Here is a 14,929-nt window from a genome sequence, read left to right on the forward strand (position 1 = left end):
GCATATGTGGGTGATAAAATGCCGTTTAAAAAGAGCCACCGAATAACAAACACAAAAGTTAAGATAGTGTGTGCCTCTGGAGAAAAGGCAAGAGGGTGGGATAGTGCAGGAGCACACAGGTAAAAACAACTTCATTCTTTGTCAGGTGATAGCTGCTGGGGCTTTCATTTTAGGCTTTCCCACATAAATGTATGTTTTATAAAATTATGTTCTTTATGTGTCAGACATTGGCATTCAAGAAAGATAATTTTATAAAAACAAAAAGAAAGAATTCTTTTGGAAAGCCAGTCAGAAGTTTCAGGTCATTAAGAAGAAGAAACAAACGGGGCTAGCTTTGGGTTTTTCCACAGCAGCTTTCAATGCCAAGAAGCAGTGGAGCAATACCAACAAATTATTCAAGGAAAGAAGGAATAAGCCGTGGTATGAAGGCTGCAGATGCAGTTTTGAACATGTACAATCTCAAAGAGGACTATGCCCATGAGCCTTTTTTTGAAATAGATGAACTTCAGCCAACCAGGAGGTGACTGAAGACAACACAAACGTCAGCAATCACAGAATATATTCTGCTGTAGAACCAACACTAAAACAAAGGTGGAGAATAGGATGACAAACCAGAAGATCAGTACAGTACACCCTGACATTATACACTTCTTAGAATTAGCCCACAAAAAAAGTGAAATTGGAAGAAAGGAAAAGATGGAAAGTATGGGAGTTTACTGATTAGTGACTAATCTACTGATTAATAGTTGCTAAGAGTCAGAGACACATCAAAGAAAATTGACAATTGAAATAGACAGGAAAGTCCAGAATTAGATCTAAACTATGTACTGGGATTTTGTGTATGTTAAGGGTAGTATCTCAGTGGGGGAGGAGATGAAGTATTCATTAAATATTATTTGGACAACTGAGTAGACATCTGGAAAAAAAATTAAAATCGGAGCCATATCTTTTACTTTATATCAGGCTAAAGTTCAAATGGATCAAAGCTTTTAATGTAAAAAATGAAAGTGTAAAAGTTCTGAGAAAAGACATGATAAAATTCCAAAACTTTGGAGTAAGGACAACCTTTCTAACTATGATTGAAATCCAGAAGCCATCGAAGATAAATAACCTGGACTATGTAGAAATAAAAACCTCTGTATCACACAAAGCACTTTAAGTCCAAAAGCTGACTTCAAACTAAGGGAAAACATCTGTAACTCATACCATAAACAAGGGTCTCATCTCCCTGATATAGAAAGAGCTTTTTCAAATATATTAGATAAAGATCATGTAGAAAAATTAACAAAATGCAAAAACAGACATTTCACAGAAGAGAAATACAAAAGACTGTCAAACATATGAAAAGACAGTCAGCTGTACTTGTAATAAGGATTAAATGCAAATTAAAACCACATTTTTCTCCTATTGGATTGTCAAAGCTCCAAAAATTTAATAACACACTCTGTGGTGAGGTAATAAGAAAACAGAGATACTCATATTTTTTGTGGGAGATTAAAATGTTAAAATCCTATGGCAGGAGGTGCCAAGATGGCAGCTTAGCAAGGTGTGGGATTTAGTTTGTCTTCCAGAACAGCTACTAAATAACCAGGAACAGTACAGAACAGCTCCTGGGGCCACGTCAGTGACCAGACACACAGCGTATCACAGTCTGGACCAACTGAACCTGCTGCAAGCCCCCCCAGAACCATGAGTTCCCCAAGCTGCGGCTGCTGGCACCCCTCCCCCACAGGCTACTTCCTGGAGGGGAAAGGAAAGAGACTTTACGGGCAGCAGGGGCTGAGCACAACCAAATGCCAATTGTGGAATTATTAACAAATTCTGACTGCTAAAAATAGGCTGCCAGCTCAGGTGAACCTGGTCAAAGCAGAGGTCGCTCATTTTTGCCCCTGAGCCAAGGGGGCAGGGCTGACAGAAAAAGAAAAAAGAGAAACAGAGGTTTTGGTGGCTCTGTTTTTATGGCTTGGCTGCCTTTGGATACAGCGGCAGGACTTCTCAGGCTACAACTGCCACAGGCATAGACAGAAACAAGCTTGTTTGAGAGCTTGTCTGGAGCCTGTGCCTTCCCCAGGAGAGGGGTGAAGCCCAACTCAGGTGGAATCCCTCCCTTAAGGAATTCAGACACCAGGGCTTGGAAATTTGAAGCCATTAAAACCAGCCTACAAACTCTCCTCTGTCTCCACCACACCCCAGCAGGGAGAGTCTGCCGAAGTTAAAGGTACTGCATCATCTTGCACTGCAGGCAGACAAGCACCACATACTGGGCAGGATAAGAAAAGCAGAGTCCAGAGACTTCACAGGAAAGTCTTTCAACCTGCTGGGTCTCACTCTCAAGGAAAATTGATGCAGTTGACTCTTTCCTCCTGATAGGAGGCCAGTTTGGTCTGGGAAAATCTGGCTGGGGTCTATAATACCTAAGTAGAACCTCCCAAGGGTTGGGGGGTGGGGGGGATGGCACCATACAGGCAGGGCAAGAAACAAGAAAACCAGAACTGTTAAAACCTAAACTAGTGGTTCAGAAAAAGCTGAACTGAATGTCAAAGAAGAGATAGACAACAAATTCATCCAGCAAGAAGGCTGGATGGTAAAAGAAGTGAAAACAATCTCCAGAATAAACTAATTAAGGTAATTAAATGCCTAGACACCAGCAAAAAATAACAAATCACGCTAGGAAAATTGAACATATGGCCCAGTCAAAGGAATAAACCAACAATTCAAATAAGATACAGGACTTGAAATAATTAATTCAGAATATACGAACAGACATGGAAAACATCATCAAAATCAAATCAATGAATTGAGGGAGGATATAAAGAAGGCAAGAAATGAACAAAAAGAAGAAATCGAAAATCTGAAAAAACAAATCACAGAACTTATGGGAATGAAAGGCATAGTAGAAGAGATGAAAAAAACAGTGGAAACCTACAATGTTAGATTTCAAGAGGCAGAAGACAGGATTAGTGAACTGGAGGACGGAACATCAGAAATCCAACAAGCAAAAGAAAATATAGGGGGAAAAATGGAAAAATATGAGCAGGGACTCAGGGAATTCAATGACAATATGAAGCACACGAATATACATGCCATGGGTGTCCCAGAAGAAGAGAAGGGAAAAGGAGGAGAAAACTAATGGAGAAAATTATCACTGAAAATTTCCCAACTCTTATGAAAGACTTAAAATTACAAATCCAAAAAGTGCAGCATACCCCAAACAGAATAGATCCAAATAGAAGTACTCCAAGACACTTAACTAGTCAGAATGTCAGAGGTCAAAGAGAAAGAGAGAATCTTGAAAGCAGCAAGAGAAAAGCAATCCATCACATACAAGGAAAGCCCAATAAGACTATGTGTAGACTTCTCAGCTGAAACCATGGAGGCGAGAAGACAGTGGGATGATATATTTAATTTATTGAAAGAGAAAAACTGCCAACCAAGAATTCTATACCCAGCAAAATTGTCCTTCAAAAATGAGGGAGAAATAAAAATATTTTCAGACAAAATTTACTGAGAAAATTTGTGACCAAGAGACCAGTTCTGCAAGAAATACTAAAGGAAGCACTAGAGACAGATACAAAAAGACAGGAGAGAGAGGTGTGGAGAAGAGTGTAGAAATGATGACAATCAGTAAAGGTAAAAAGAAGAAAAATTAGATATGACATATAAAATCAAAAAGACAAAATGATATAAGAAAGTACTACCCATACAGTAATAATACTAAATGTTAATGGATTAAACTCCCCAATCAAAAGACATAGACTGGCAGAATGGATTACAAAACAAGACCCATCTATATGCTATCTACAGGAAACACATCTTAGACCCAAGGATAAACATAGGTTGAAAGTGAAAGGTTGGGAAAAGATATTTCATACAAATAACAACCAGAAAAGAGCAGGAGTAGCTATACTAATATCCAACAAATTAGACTTCAAATGTGAAACAGTGAAAAGACACAAAGAAGGACACTATGTGTTAATAAAAGGAACAATTCAACCAGAAGACATGACAATCATAAATATTTTATGCACCGAGCCAGAATGCTCCAAAATAATGAGGCAAACACTGAAAAGAAAAATAGACATATCTACCATAATAGTTGGAGACTTCAATTCCACACTCTCATCAATGGACAGACCATCTAGACAGAGGATCAATAAAGAAACAGAGAATTTGAATAATACAATAAATGAACTAGACTTAACAGACAAATACAGAACATTATACCCCATAACAGCAGGATACACCATTTTCTCAAGTGCTCATGGATCATTCTCAAGAATAGACCATATGCTGGTCACAAAGCAAGTCTCAATAAATTTAAAAAGATTGAAATCATACAAAACACTTTCTCAGATCATAAAGGAATGAGGTTGGAAATCAATAGTAGGCAGAGTGCCAGAAAATTCACAAATATGTGGAGGCTCAACAACACACTCTTAAACAACCAGTGGGTCCAGGAAGAAATTACAAGAGAAATCAGTAAACATCTCGAGGCAAATGAAAATGAAAACACAATATATCAAAACTTATGGGATGCATCAAAGGCAGTACTAAGAGGAAAATTTATTGCCCTATAATGCCTATATCAAAAAAGAAGAAAGGGCAAATATCGAGGAATTAACTGTCCACTTGGAAGAAATAGAGAAAGAACAGCAAAGTAACCCCAAAGCAAGCAAAAGGAAAGAAATAATGAAGATTAGAGCAGAAATAAATGAAACTGAGAACATGAAAACAATTGAGAAAATCAACAAAACCAGAAGCTGGTTCCATGAAAATATCAATAAGATTGATGGACCCTTAGCAAGTTTGACAAAAAGAAGAAGAGAGAGCATGCAAATAAAGAAGATCAGAAAAGGAAGAGCAGACATAACCACTGACCCCACAGAAATAAAGGAAGTAATGACAGGATACTATGATCAACTTTATACTAATAAATATGACAATGTAGATGAAATGGACAACTTTCTAGAAAGGCATGAACAACCAACTTTGACTCAAGAAGAAATAGATGACCTCAACAAACTAATCACAAGTAAAGAAATTGAATCAGTCGTTAAGAAGCTCCCCAAAAAGAAAAGTCCAGGACCAGATAGCTTCATATGTGAATTCTACCAAACATTCCAGAAAGAATTAGTACCAACTCTCCTCAAACTCTTCAAAAAAATTGAAGCGGAGGGAAACCTACCTAACTCATTGTACAAAGCCAACATCACCCTCATACCAAAGCCAGATAAAGATATTACAAAAAAAGAAAACTACAGACCAATCTCTCTAATGAATATACATGCAAAAATCCTCAACAAAATTCTAGCAAATCGAATCCAGCAACACATTAAAAGAATTATACATCATGACCAAGTATGATTCATCCCAGGTATGCAAGGATGGTTCAACATAAGAAAGTCAGTTAATGTAATACACCATATCAACAAATCAAAGCAGAAAAACCACATGATCATCTCGATTGATACAGAAAAGGCATTTGACAAAATTCAACATCCTTTCCTGTTGAAAACACTTCAAAGGATAGGAATACAAGGGAACTTCCTTAAAATGATAAAGAGAATATATGAAAAGCCCACAGCCAACCCAGTTACAAAATGGGCAAAAGACGTGAACAGACACTTCTCAGAAGAATAAATACAAATGGCCAAAAGGCACATGAAAAGATGCTCAACTTCCCTGGCTATTAGAGAAATGCAAATCAAAACCACAATGAGATATCTCACACTCACCAGAATGGCCATTATCAATAAAACAGAAAATGACAAGTGCTGGAGAGGATGTGGAGAGGGATGCACACTTATCCACTGTTGGTGGGAATGTCAAATGGTACAACCGCTGTGGAAGGCAGTTTGGCGGTTCCTCAAAAAGCTAAATATAGAATTGCCATATAACCCGGCAATACCATTGCTAGGTATCTAATCAGAGGCCATGAGGGCAAGGACACAAATGGACATTTGCACACCAATGTTTATAGCAGCATTATTTACAATTGCAAGGAGATGGAAACAGCCAAAATGTCCATCAACAGACAAGTGGCTAAACAAACTGTGGTATATACATACAATGGAATATTATGCAGCCATAAGAGAGAATAAAGTTATGAAGTGTGTAACAACATGATGGACCTTAAGGACATTATGCTGAGTGAGATAAGCCAGAAACAAAAGGACAAATACTGTTTGGTCTCACTGATATGAACTGACATTAGTGAATAAACTTGGAGAATTTCGTTGTTAACAGAGACCATCAGGAGATAGAAATAGGGTAAGATACTGGGTAATTGGAGCTGAAGGGATACAGATTGTGTAACAGAACTGAATGTGAGAACTAAGAAATGGACAGCACAATACTCCCTAACTGTAATACAATTATGTTAAAAACTGAATGAGGCTGAATGTGAGAATGATAGAGGGAGGAGGGCTGGGGGCACAAATGAAATCAGAAAGAAAGACAAACGATAAAGACTGAGATGGTATAATCTAGGAATGCCTGGAGTGTATAGTGATAGTGACTAAATGTACAAATTGAAAAAGTGTTTTTGCATGAGGAAGAACAAAGGAATGTCATTGCTGCAGGGTGCTGAAAATAGATGGTAATTAATATTTTAAAATTTTAACTTATGTGTGAGACTAAAGCAAAAAATGTTTATTTGGTACAAAATTTATATTTTGACTAGTGCATTTCCTAATATAACTTATGTAGACAGCTTAACTGAACACCGTAAGTTCATGGAACCGTGAGTAGGACATGAGATTTTGTTGGTTTGTCCAGAGTGGTGCCCCGATAAAACCCAGAGTGATTTGAACAGTGAATAAAAAAGTATTTGCAAAGTCCCCTTTGGGGAATGGTGAGAAAGGGGGAAAATTCACCTTCCCCAAATTGAATTCTTGATATTCTCACAAGCAGTGTGGACAACCAAAGTTATAGGCTGAGCCCCCAGTCTTGGGGTTTGTTCATATGAAACTTAACCCCACAAAGGATATGTCAAGCCTACTTAAAATTAGGCCTAAGAGTCACCCCCAAGAGAACCTCTTTTGTTGCTCACATGTGGCCTCTTTCTCCAGCCAACACAACAAGCAAACTCACCACCCTCCCCCGGACTACATGGGATATGACTCCCAGGGGTGTGGACCTTCCTGGCAATGTGGGACAGAAATCATAGACTGAGCTAAGACTCAACATCAAGGGATTGAGAAAAACCCTAGAATAAGCTAAGACTCAGCATCAAGGGATTGAGAAAACCTCGACCAAAAGGGGGAAGAGTGAAATGAGACAAAATAAAGTGTCATTGGCTGAGAGATTCCAAACAGAGTCGAGAGGTTATCCTGGAGGCTATTCTTACACATTAAATAGATATCACCTTGTTATCCAGGATGTAATGGAGAGGCTGGAGGGGACTGCCTGAAACTGTGGAGCTGTGTTCCAGTAGCCATGTTTCTTGAAGACGATTGTATAATGATATAGCTTTCACAGTGTGATTGTGAAAACCTGTGTCTGATGCTCCTTTTATCTATCTTATCAACAGACGAGTAAAACATATGGAATAAAATGAATAATAGGGGGAACAAATGTTAAAAATAAATTTAGATTGAAATGCTAGTGATCAATGAAAGGGAGGGGTAAGGGGTATGGTATGTATGAATTTTTTTTCTGTTTTCTTTTTATTTCTCTTTCTGAATAGATGCAAATGTTCCAAGAAATGATCATGATGATGAATATGCAGCTATGTGATGATATTGTGAATTACTGATTATATATGTGGAACGGAATGATCAAAAGTTAAGAATGTTTGCATTTGTTTGGTGTTTTTTGGTATTTAAAAAAATTAATTTAAAAAAATCAGGATGTAGTAGAGTAGAAAGAACACAAGTTTTAGAATAAGACTGGATTTGAATCCGAATTCTGCTACCTATTGGGTATGTGACTTTGTGCTAAATGCTAATTAAATACTCCAAGCTTTAGTTGGCTCTAGATGAGGAAAAATAAGAATATTTATATCTACCTCAATATTTTTAAATAAGGATTGAATAAATTAGCATTTGTAAAATTTCTGAAACACCATAGGCTTTCAATAAATGATAATAAGTATCAAAAAAAATCTATAGCAGACAAAGTGGCAATATCTGTTCAAAATGACATGTGCATATACCCTTACATAGCATGTTCATATCTAGAAATATATACTGCAAATAAACTAGAAATAAAGACCTACTTAAATAATAATAGCACATCAATACAATGGAATACTATATAGCTGTTTAAAACAAAAGCATGAGGAAGGTTTCCATACATTGACAGAAAAATTCCCAAGGTGTATTCTTTAGGGAAAAAAAGCAAAAGGCAGTTGAGTGTACCTCATATAAATAATGAGTTACCTCATATACAAAAATAGGGTCACAGCATATTTAAAAAACCAGTCTGGGGTGCACGGGTGGTTCAGTGGTAGAATGGTCACCTTCCATGTGGGAAAACCAAGTTTGATTTCCAGACCATGCACCTAAAAAAAAAAAAAAGTCCATTCATATTTGCTTGTGTAAAGCATAAATGAATTCTGGAAGGATATGTAAGTATTTACTTATAAGCTTTGGAGACAAAGATGGATGGGAGACCTTTCACTGTACAACTTTGTATACTTTCTGGTTTTTGAAACATGTGAATGTGTTACCTGTTCAAAAAGTTAAATAGATGTAAATTAAAAAGAACATGGATATGAAATGTGCTTCTTCCATTTAGTAGTTGGGTGGCTTTGGGAAAAATACTTAACCTCTCTGAATCATAGTTTTCTTGTCCATAAAAGGACTGTAGTATCAAGCTCATAGGATTGTTATGGGGATTGATGAAAAGAAGACCCTAAAGTGCTTGGCAGGGGGCCAGCACCTAGCGAATATTCAGTTAAATGCTTGTGCCTCACAATCATTCTCATTCTTGTTAGCAAATCAATATGTTATTTAAGAGATACCATCCATAGCTAACTATTCCTTTGTAGAACCAGACCTCCTGGGTTCTTTCCAGCATGGCAGCCCTCTACTGGAGAGTGAAAGGCCAAGGAAAGAAGGCGATTGACTGCCTACGCCAGGCTCTCCACTACGCTCCACACCAGATGAAGGTGAGTGTGACTCAGAGGATGTCACCTTCCGGCCCTTGGTCCTCTCCATTGCCCAGTGGTTTGTTCTGGGGTTGTAACTGGTCTTCTCATGTTCAGCCAATAAGGAAGTAGTGAAAGGGAAGGGAAGGGTGGGAGAACTTACTACCCAGCTTATGCTGCAGAAAGGCTGGGGACTAAGCCCATCAGCATGTGTTCCCTACCTCAGCAGGTCGGAACATGGGAGAAAGATCTTCTAGATCATTGTGAGACATTACGTCATTAAGTACACTAGCCTAAGCAGGCCATCACCCTCGAGTCACTCTGGGTTTAGCTTATCGCCAGGAGCGTGGGGGCCTGTTAGCCTTGTTTTGCTTATACCCCTGACTTGCGCTTGCTTCTAGGCAGAAAGACACAACTCGAAAGGCAGACTTCCGTTTCTTCAGAGACATTGGCCAGTTCTGATCCTTACCTGACTTCACTTTCCACACACACAATATAACAAAACGCCAGCCAACACCGTATAGCATCAGTCTTTCAGAAAAGTTCACTTTTGTTATGACTAAGAATGTACAATTTTTAGAAGCCATTTGTGTCCACATGTGCTGAGTTTTGCATTAAGCCAGATCTCATACTTCCTAAAGACATGGCTTGTGTCTTCTCTGTTCACACAGGCAGTATGTGCTTTGGTGTGTTGCTGTCAGGCAGCACAGTGTTCTAAGCATAGCTCTGCCCTTAGTAGCTTTGTGACCCTAGGCAAGTCGTTGAACCTCTGTGAACTCATCTAATGATATGCACTCCACGGATGCCCAGTCAGGACAAAGAGGGGCCCTGTTTTCAGTTTCTTCTTCATCTCCTGTAGAACCCAGTACAGTATACACGGACAACAGTCACTCAGGTAAAACATGTAAAGGGAATAAATATTTGTGATGAAAATAATGTTGCTGCTTGTTTAATCCATAATTCTGTGCTCCATTCTGCTAGGTCATAGGGAAGGGCCAAAAACCTGTTAAGTCAGGGATCATCAAACTTTTTCTGGAAAGGGACAAAATCTTAAGTATTTTAGACTCTGTAGACCAGATGGTCTTTGTTACAGCTTCTCAGTTCTGCCACTAGCACCAAAGCAGTCACAGCAATAAGTAAAGGAATAGACATGGCTGTGTTCCAATAAAACTTTACAAAAATGGTCAGAAGACTAGATTTGGCCGGTGGGCAATAGTTTGCCAGTCACTGCCCTAGAGGATGCTATGCCCTTGGCTGAAAATACCGTGGCTCTGTGACATTGTAGTCTGTGGACAGGTGTTATCCCCAAAACTAGTTATTGTCAATCTGCAAAGAGGTAAGGAGCTCGCACCAGAAAGTAAATAAACAATATCACTCAGTACATTGTATACTTCAGCTGGTATTTTTGTTCATTTTTTTAGGCAGGACTCTCTCAGTGAAAGAGGTCATGAATATTTTGGTACAGTTCCTCATCCAACACAGACCAGTGGCAAGCAGCAGACTACACTCTGAGTTGCCCTATTCTTATCATTTGCCAGGAAATAGCTACTGCATTATCTATGATCACAAAAACCAACAGTGAAAACTATAAAAGTTCCTAATGTTCTCCTTTCTCACCATCTTCCTTCTGTCCCGCAGGACGTGCCCCTCATTAGCCTGGCCAACATCCTGCACAACGCCAAGCTCTGGAACGATGCCGTCATCGTAGCCACAATGGCGGTGGAGATTGAGCCACACTTTGCCGTGAACCACTTCACGCTGGGCAATGTCTACGTCGCCATGGTGAGATTGGGCATGTGGGCGGAGTCTCCAGACTCTGTAGTGTCCTCTCAGTGGTGCATCTTCTTTGATTTCAAACTTATTTGAAAACATCAATTTCCTCAAGTTCCCTGTAAGATCGGTATCTAAAACTGCTAGCTCCACCAGGGTATTCGTATTTATGGAGAAGGCTTTAAGTGTTTTTTGAATAATACCTGAAATTCATCTAAATATTTGCAGCTGTGTAGTCCCTAACCATGAGCCTAACTCTAATAGTAGTTTGAAATGTACCTGCAGGTTTCTGGAGACATTTCCTATTCCAAAAGCCCTCATCTAAAATCCGTGTAGATATGCATGTTCTCATGTTGTCTCCCAGTCTGCGTTGGGTACTTGTCATCACCGAGCTCATGGTGCCTTGTGCACATCTGTCTTGCTATACTTTCACCTTGCTTTACATTTTTGTTGTTGTTTAAATGTTTTTCTTGCCCTTTAGACTATGAGCTCCTTAGGGGAAAGACTTCTTTTTAAGTCCCTTTTCCCAGCACCTCACACAGTGTTTGGCACATAAATGTTTAATGAATAGTGAAGGGCCACTAGTTTTATGGGATGCCATATACAGAAAAAGAAGAGTGGCAAAGCCATCATCCAGAGCCCTCCTTCTGAACAGGAATAAGGACTGATTTCAGAAGGTAAAATCCCATCCACTTTCATCTAAAACTTGACATCGCACATGGGCTAGTCCCAAAACATCCTCAGTAGAGTTTGATAGAATGAGATGCCCCAGGCTCTAAGCTTTACTTGTTATCTTGACTTAAAAGGTAGGAAGTATAATTTGACCAGGTAGGTACTGTGTTGCTGATAGGCAGATTTCCCTGTCTACTTTCCATCTTTTGTTGGGGGGTGGGGGGGTTGCATGGTCTGGAAATCAAACCCAGATCTCCCGCACCCTGTCTCAGAAAATGTGAGATTTGCTACTATGAATGAGGAATTCTGTCTCATTTGGCTAGAAGGAGTCATTTACTCAGTTGGTTTGGACAATTCTTTGAGAGTGTTAGTCTAGCGTAAAAGATTAATGCCTTCAATATGGCAGCAATCATTTATAAACCATATTGATATTTTTAAATGTCAGGAAGAATTTAAAAGCTCAATTTATTTAAAAATCTAATTGAGATACCTGACTTCACTTCCATCTGTCCAGCTATAGCAGAAAATGCAATCAGATGCATCATGAGCATTTGCCAGGCATGGTTCTAGAGGTTCCTGTGAGGATTAAATAAAAGGATTTTGTAATGCGCCTAGCACAGTGCCTAGCACACAGTAAGTACTCAGCAATGTTAGCTCTTATGTATCCCTACCGCAATTATTCCCATTGGTGGGTCAAGCCTTTGTAAGAGTTGTTGAACTCTTACAACCCCTCTCTCTCTGGTTCTTGGGCTCTGCCCTTAATTTTCTTTGTGAATTTTTGCCTTTGGGATGGAGGCAGTTATTTCGTCCCAGACCTCAGAGAGTTAACTCCGTTGAAAAATAATGCAAGATTGCTACTAGCCTTTGGGAACAGAATTTTCAAGAAATAAGAGGTCATGGTCTATATTTAATCTGGTATCGTCCCTCACATATGTGTCCCTTGCCCCTCATAGGAAGAGTTTGAAAAAGCACTGGTGTGGTATGAATCAGCATTGAAGCTACAGCCTGAGTTCATCCCAGCCAAGAACCGAATTCAGACCATCCAGTGTCACTTAATGCTGAAGAAGGGACGGCGTTCTCCCTAGTGCACTGCTCCTTCCTTTTTCTTTCTCTCGTGCTCTTACAAACAAAAAGAATAAGAAAATAACCCAGTCATTGTCAGTATCTACTTTTAATGATGTGTGTAACAATAACTGAATAAGACTTATAACAGGACCTTTAAGTATGTGGGAATTAGTTTGATTTTGTTCTGTTTTCAAGTTCTTTCTTTCCCCACCCAACCCTAGAAGAGGCGTGTGTCTTCAGAAACACAAATTTCTTACAAGGAAAATTGAGGCTTAAAGGTATCATGTAAATACTGACCCAAGACGTTTCTGGAGCTGTGCTCTCTCTCGAGAACCTCGATGCCTCAGGGCTCTTCTCAGTGGTCCAGCCAGCGGCCTCCTCTCTGGAGGAGGGTGACCCCACAGCACACAGTCTCCACTTCCTGTCATGGCCTCTCTTGTCAGTGGAAATGCAAAAGCCCCCCGGGTGCCGGTCAGTGAGAAGCAGCGTCCTGCACTCTCTCCATTCAGCCGCCACGCTCGCCCTGGTCTTGTCCCTCCCATACTGCTAGGTTACAAACTCTCAGAGGTAGTTTGCAGGGGAGGAAGGGGAAACATTTTTTAAAGCAAAATATTTACAACAAAACCTCTTGGGATCACCTGACCTTGTATTGTTATTTATGCTGGGGAGGGAGGGGGGCTGAAGAGGGGAAATCAGCAATGTACAACAGCTCTATCATGTGTATTTTCATTACAAAAACAAGGAAACCAATAAGTTGAAATCCTATATAACAGGTTTATATATAGAGAATAGGTATATTTGAAGCCCTCTGCAGACGAGTCTAGTTTTACTAATTCTTTGTTCACTGTGTTACCCATCATGGAATAAGGTATTACTGTCAGCTCCTTCTCTCTGAGGCCTCAAACTTAGCTCCTCAGGGGAGAGTTATGAGCCAAGGTTGAGTGTTTTCATATAGTACTTTTACCTTGGGTCTCAGGAGAATCAGAAATTTCAGACATTTTGGAATCTTAAAGGCACATACTGAGAACAAAAATAAAAGTTGTTTATGAGCAAAATAGGTCTGTAGTGTGTTTTTTTCCTAGAACCGGCCCAATTTTGACAGCTCTGAAGCCCTCCTGAAACTCTGGATCTGATCTCAAGTCCTAGATTGCCTTTGTCTATTTTTCATTCCACTATAGCAAGGTAAGAGAAGAAATAATCCATTACTAGATTTTACAGTTGATGAACTTATTATTAGCCTAATACATTGGACCTAAAAACAACACAGTCAGCAGATGTTCAAATTTTGGTATATAAATGACCTTCCCTGAAAACAAGGACTCGTCCAAGCCACAAAGCCATGTCTCAAGTCAGCACTAACTCAAAGATCCTAAAGTTCATCCAAGTAAGCTTCACAGAGAACCTTGAGGAGAGTCATCCAGTAGTAAGTTAAACATTCCCTTTAGGGCAAGATTCCATGGAAGGGAGGGGTTATTTCTGTAGACTTTCCTAGAACAATAATCAGACACAGTCATCTCAAACTCAAATACTGGGTCATTGAACTTGTGCAATTGACTCTAGCACAGGCTGTAATTTCTTCAAAGCACATAAGCCATCAGACATACCAATAGACTGTCATCCTTAAGGCATCCAGAGTTCAATTAATTCCAAAGACTCCCATCAGATATATTTTTAATGACTTTTTAGTGAGATATATTATATATTCACATACCATATAATCATTTAAAATGTATAATCAGTGGCTCACAGTATCATCATATAGCTGTGCATTCATCATCACAATTGATTTTTGACCTATTTCGTTACTCCAAAACAATGAAAATAAAAGTAAAAGAGAATACCCAAAACATCTCATAACTCCCATTCCCCCTATTGTTTACATTTTCTCTTTTTCTTTTCCTTACTCATCTGTTCATACATGGATAAAGGGAGTGTCAGTATCAGAAAGCTTTCACAATCACATGGTCACACCTTAAAAGCTCTCTAGTTCTTCTGTCATCTTCAAAAATTAAGGCTGTTGGATTACAGTTCAAAAGTTTCGGGTTTTTCCCTCTACCTATTCTAAAACACCAAAAATTAGAAAGGGATATGTGTATACTGCATAAGAATAACCCGCAGAATGACTCTATTTGAAATCTCTCAGCCGTTAAAACTTTATTTTGCTTCATTTCTCTTCCCCCTTTTGATCAAGGAGACTTTCTCACTCCCATGATGCCAGGGCCAGGCTCATCCTCAGGAGTCATGTCCCACATTACCAGGGAGATTTATACCCCTGGGAGTCATGTACACATAGTGGGGAAAATGTATTTTTTTTAATATTTTTATTGGAAA

At 39.1% G+C, this 14,929-nt stretch overlaps 1 protein-coding gene across 5 annotated transcripts in view; it reads left to right on the top strand.

The window, feature by feature from the left end:
* TTC17 (tetratricopeptide repeat domain 17) overlaps positions 1–13,729 on the top strand; it is a 156,284-nt gene extending 142,555 nt beyond the window's left edge. For 3 of the 5 annotated variants that reach the window (XM_077114447.1, XM_077114449.1, XM_077114450.1), the window contains exons 23-25: positions 8,993–9,112; positions 10,730–10,873; positions 12,487–13,728. In XM_077114447.1, coding sequence (XP_076970562.1) covers positions 8,993–9,112; positions 10,730–10,873; positions 12,487–12,618 — 396 coding nt within the window. In that variant the 3' untranslated portion in view covers positions 12,619–13,728. Of the gene's footprint in view, positions 1–8,992; positions 9,113–10,729; positions 10,874–12,486 lie in introns of all 5 variants that reach the window. The other 2 variants (XM_077114451.1, XM_077114448.1) reach the window with 1 other exon arrangement.
* The last annotated feature ends 1,200 nt before the right edge of the window (positions 13,730–14,929 follow it).

Source organism: Tamandua tetradactyla, chromosome 8 (assembly GCF_023851605.1).
Source record: "Tamandua tetradactyla isolate mTamTet1 chromosome 8, mTamTet1.pri, whole genome shotgun sequence".
Lineage (NCBI taxonomy): Eukaryota > Metazoa > Chordata > Mammalia > Pilosa > Myrmecophagidae > Tamandua > Tamandua tetradactyla.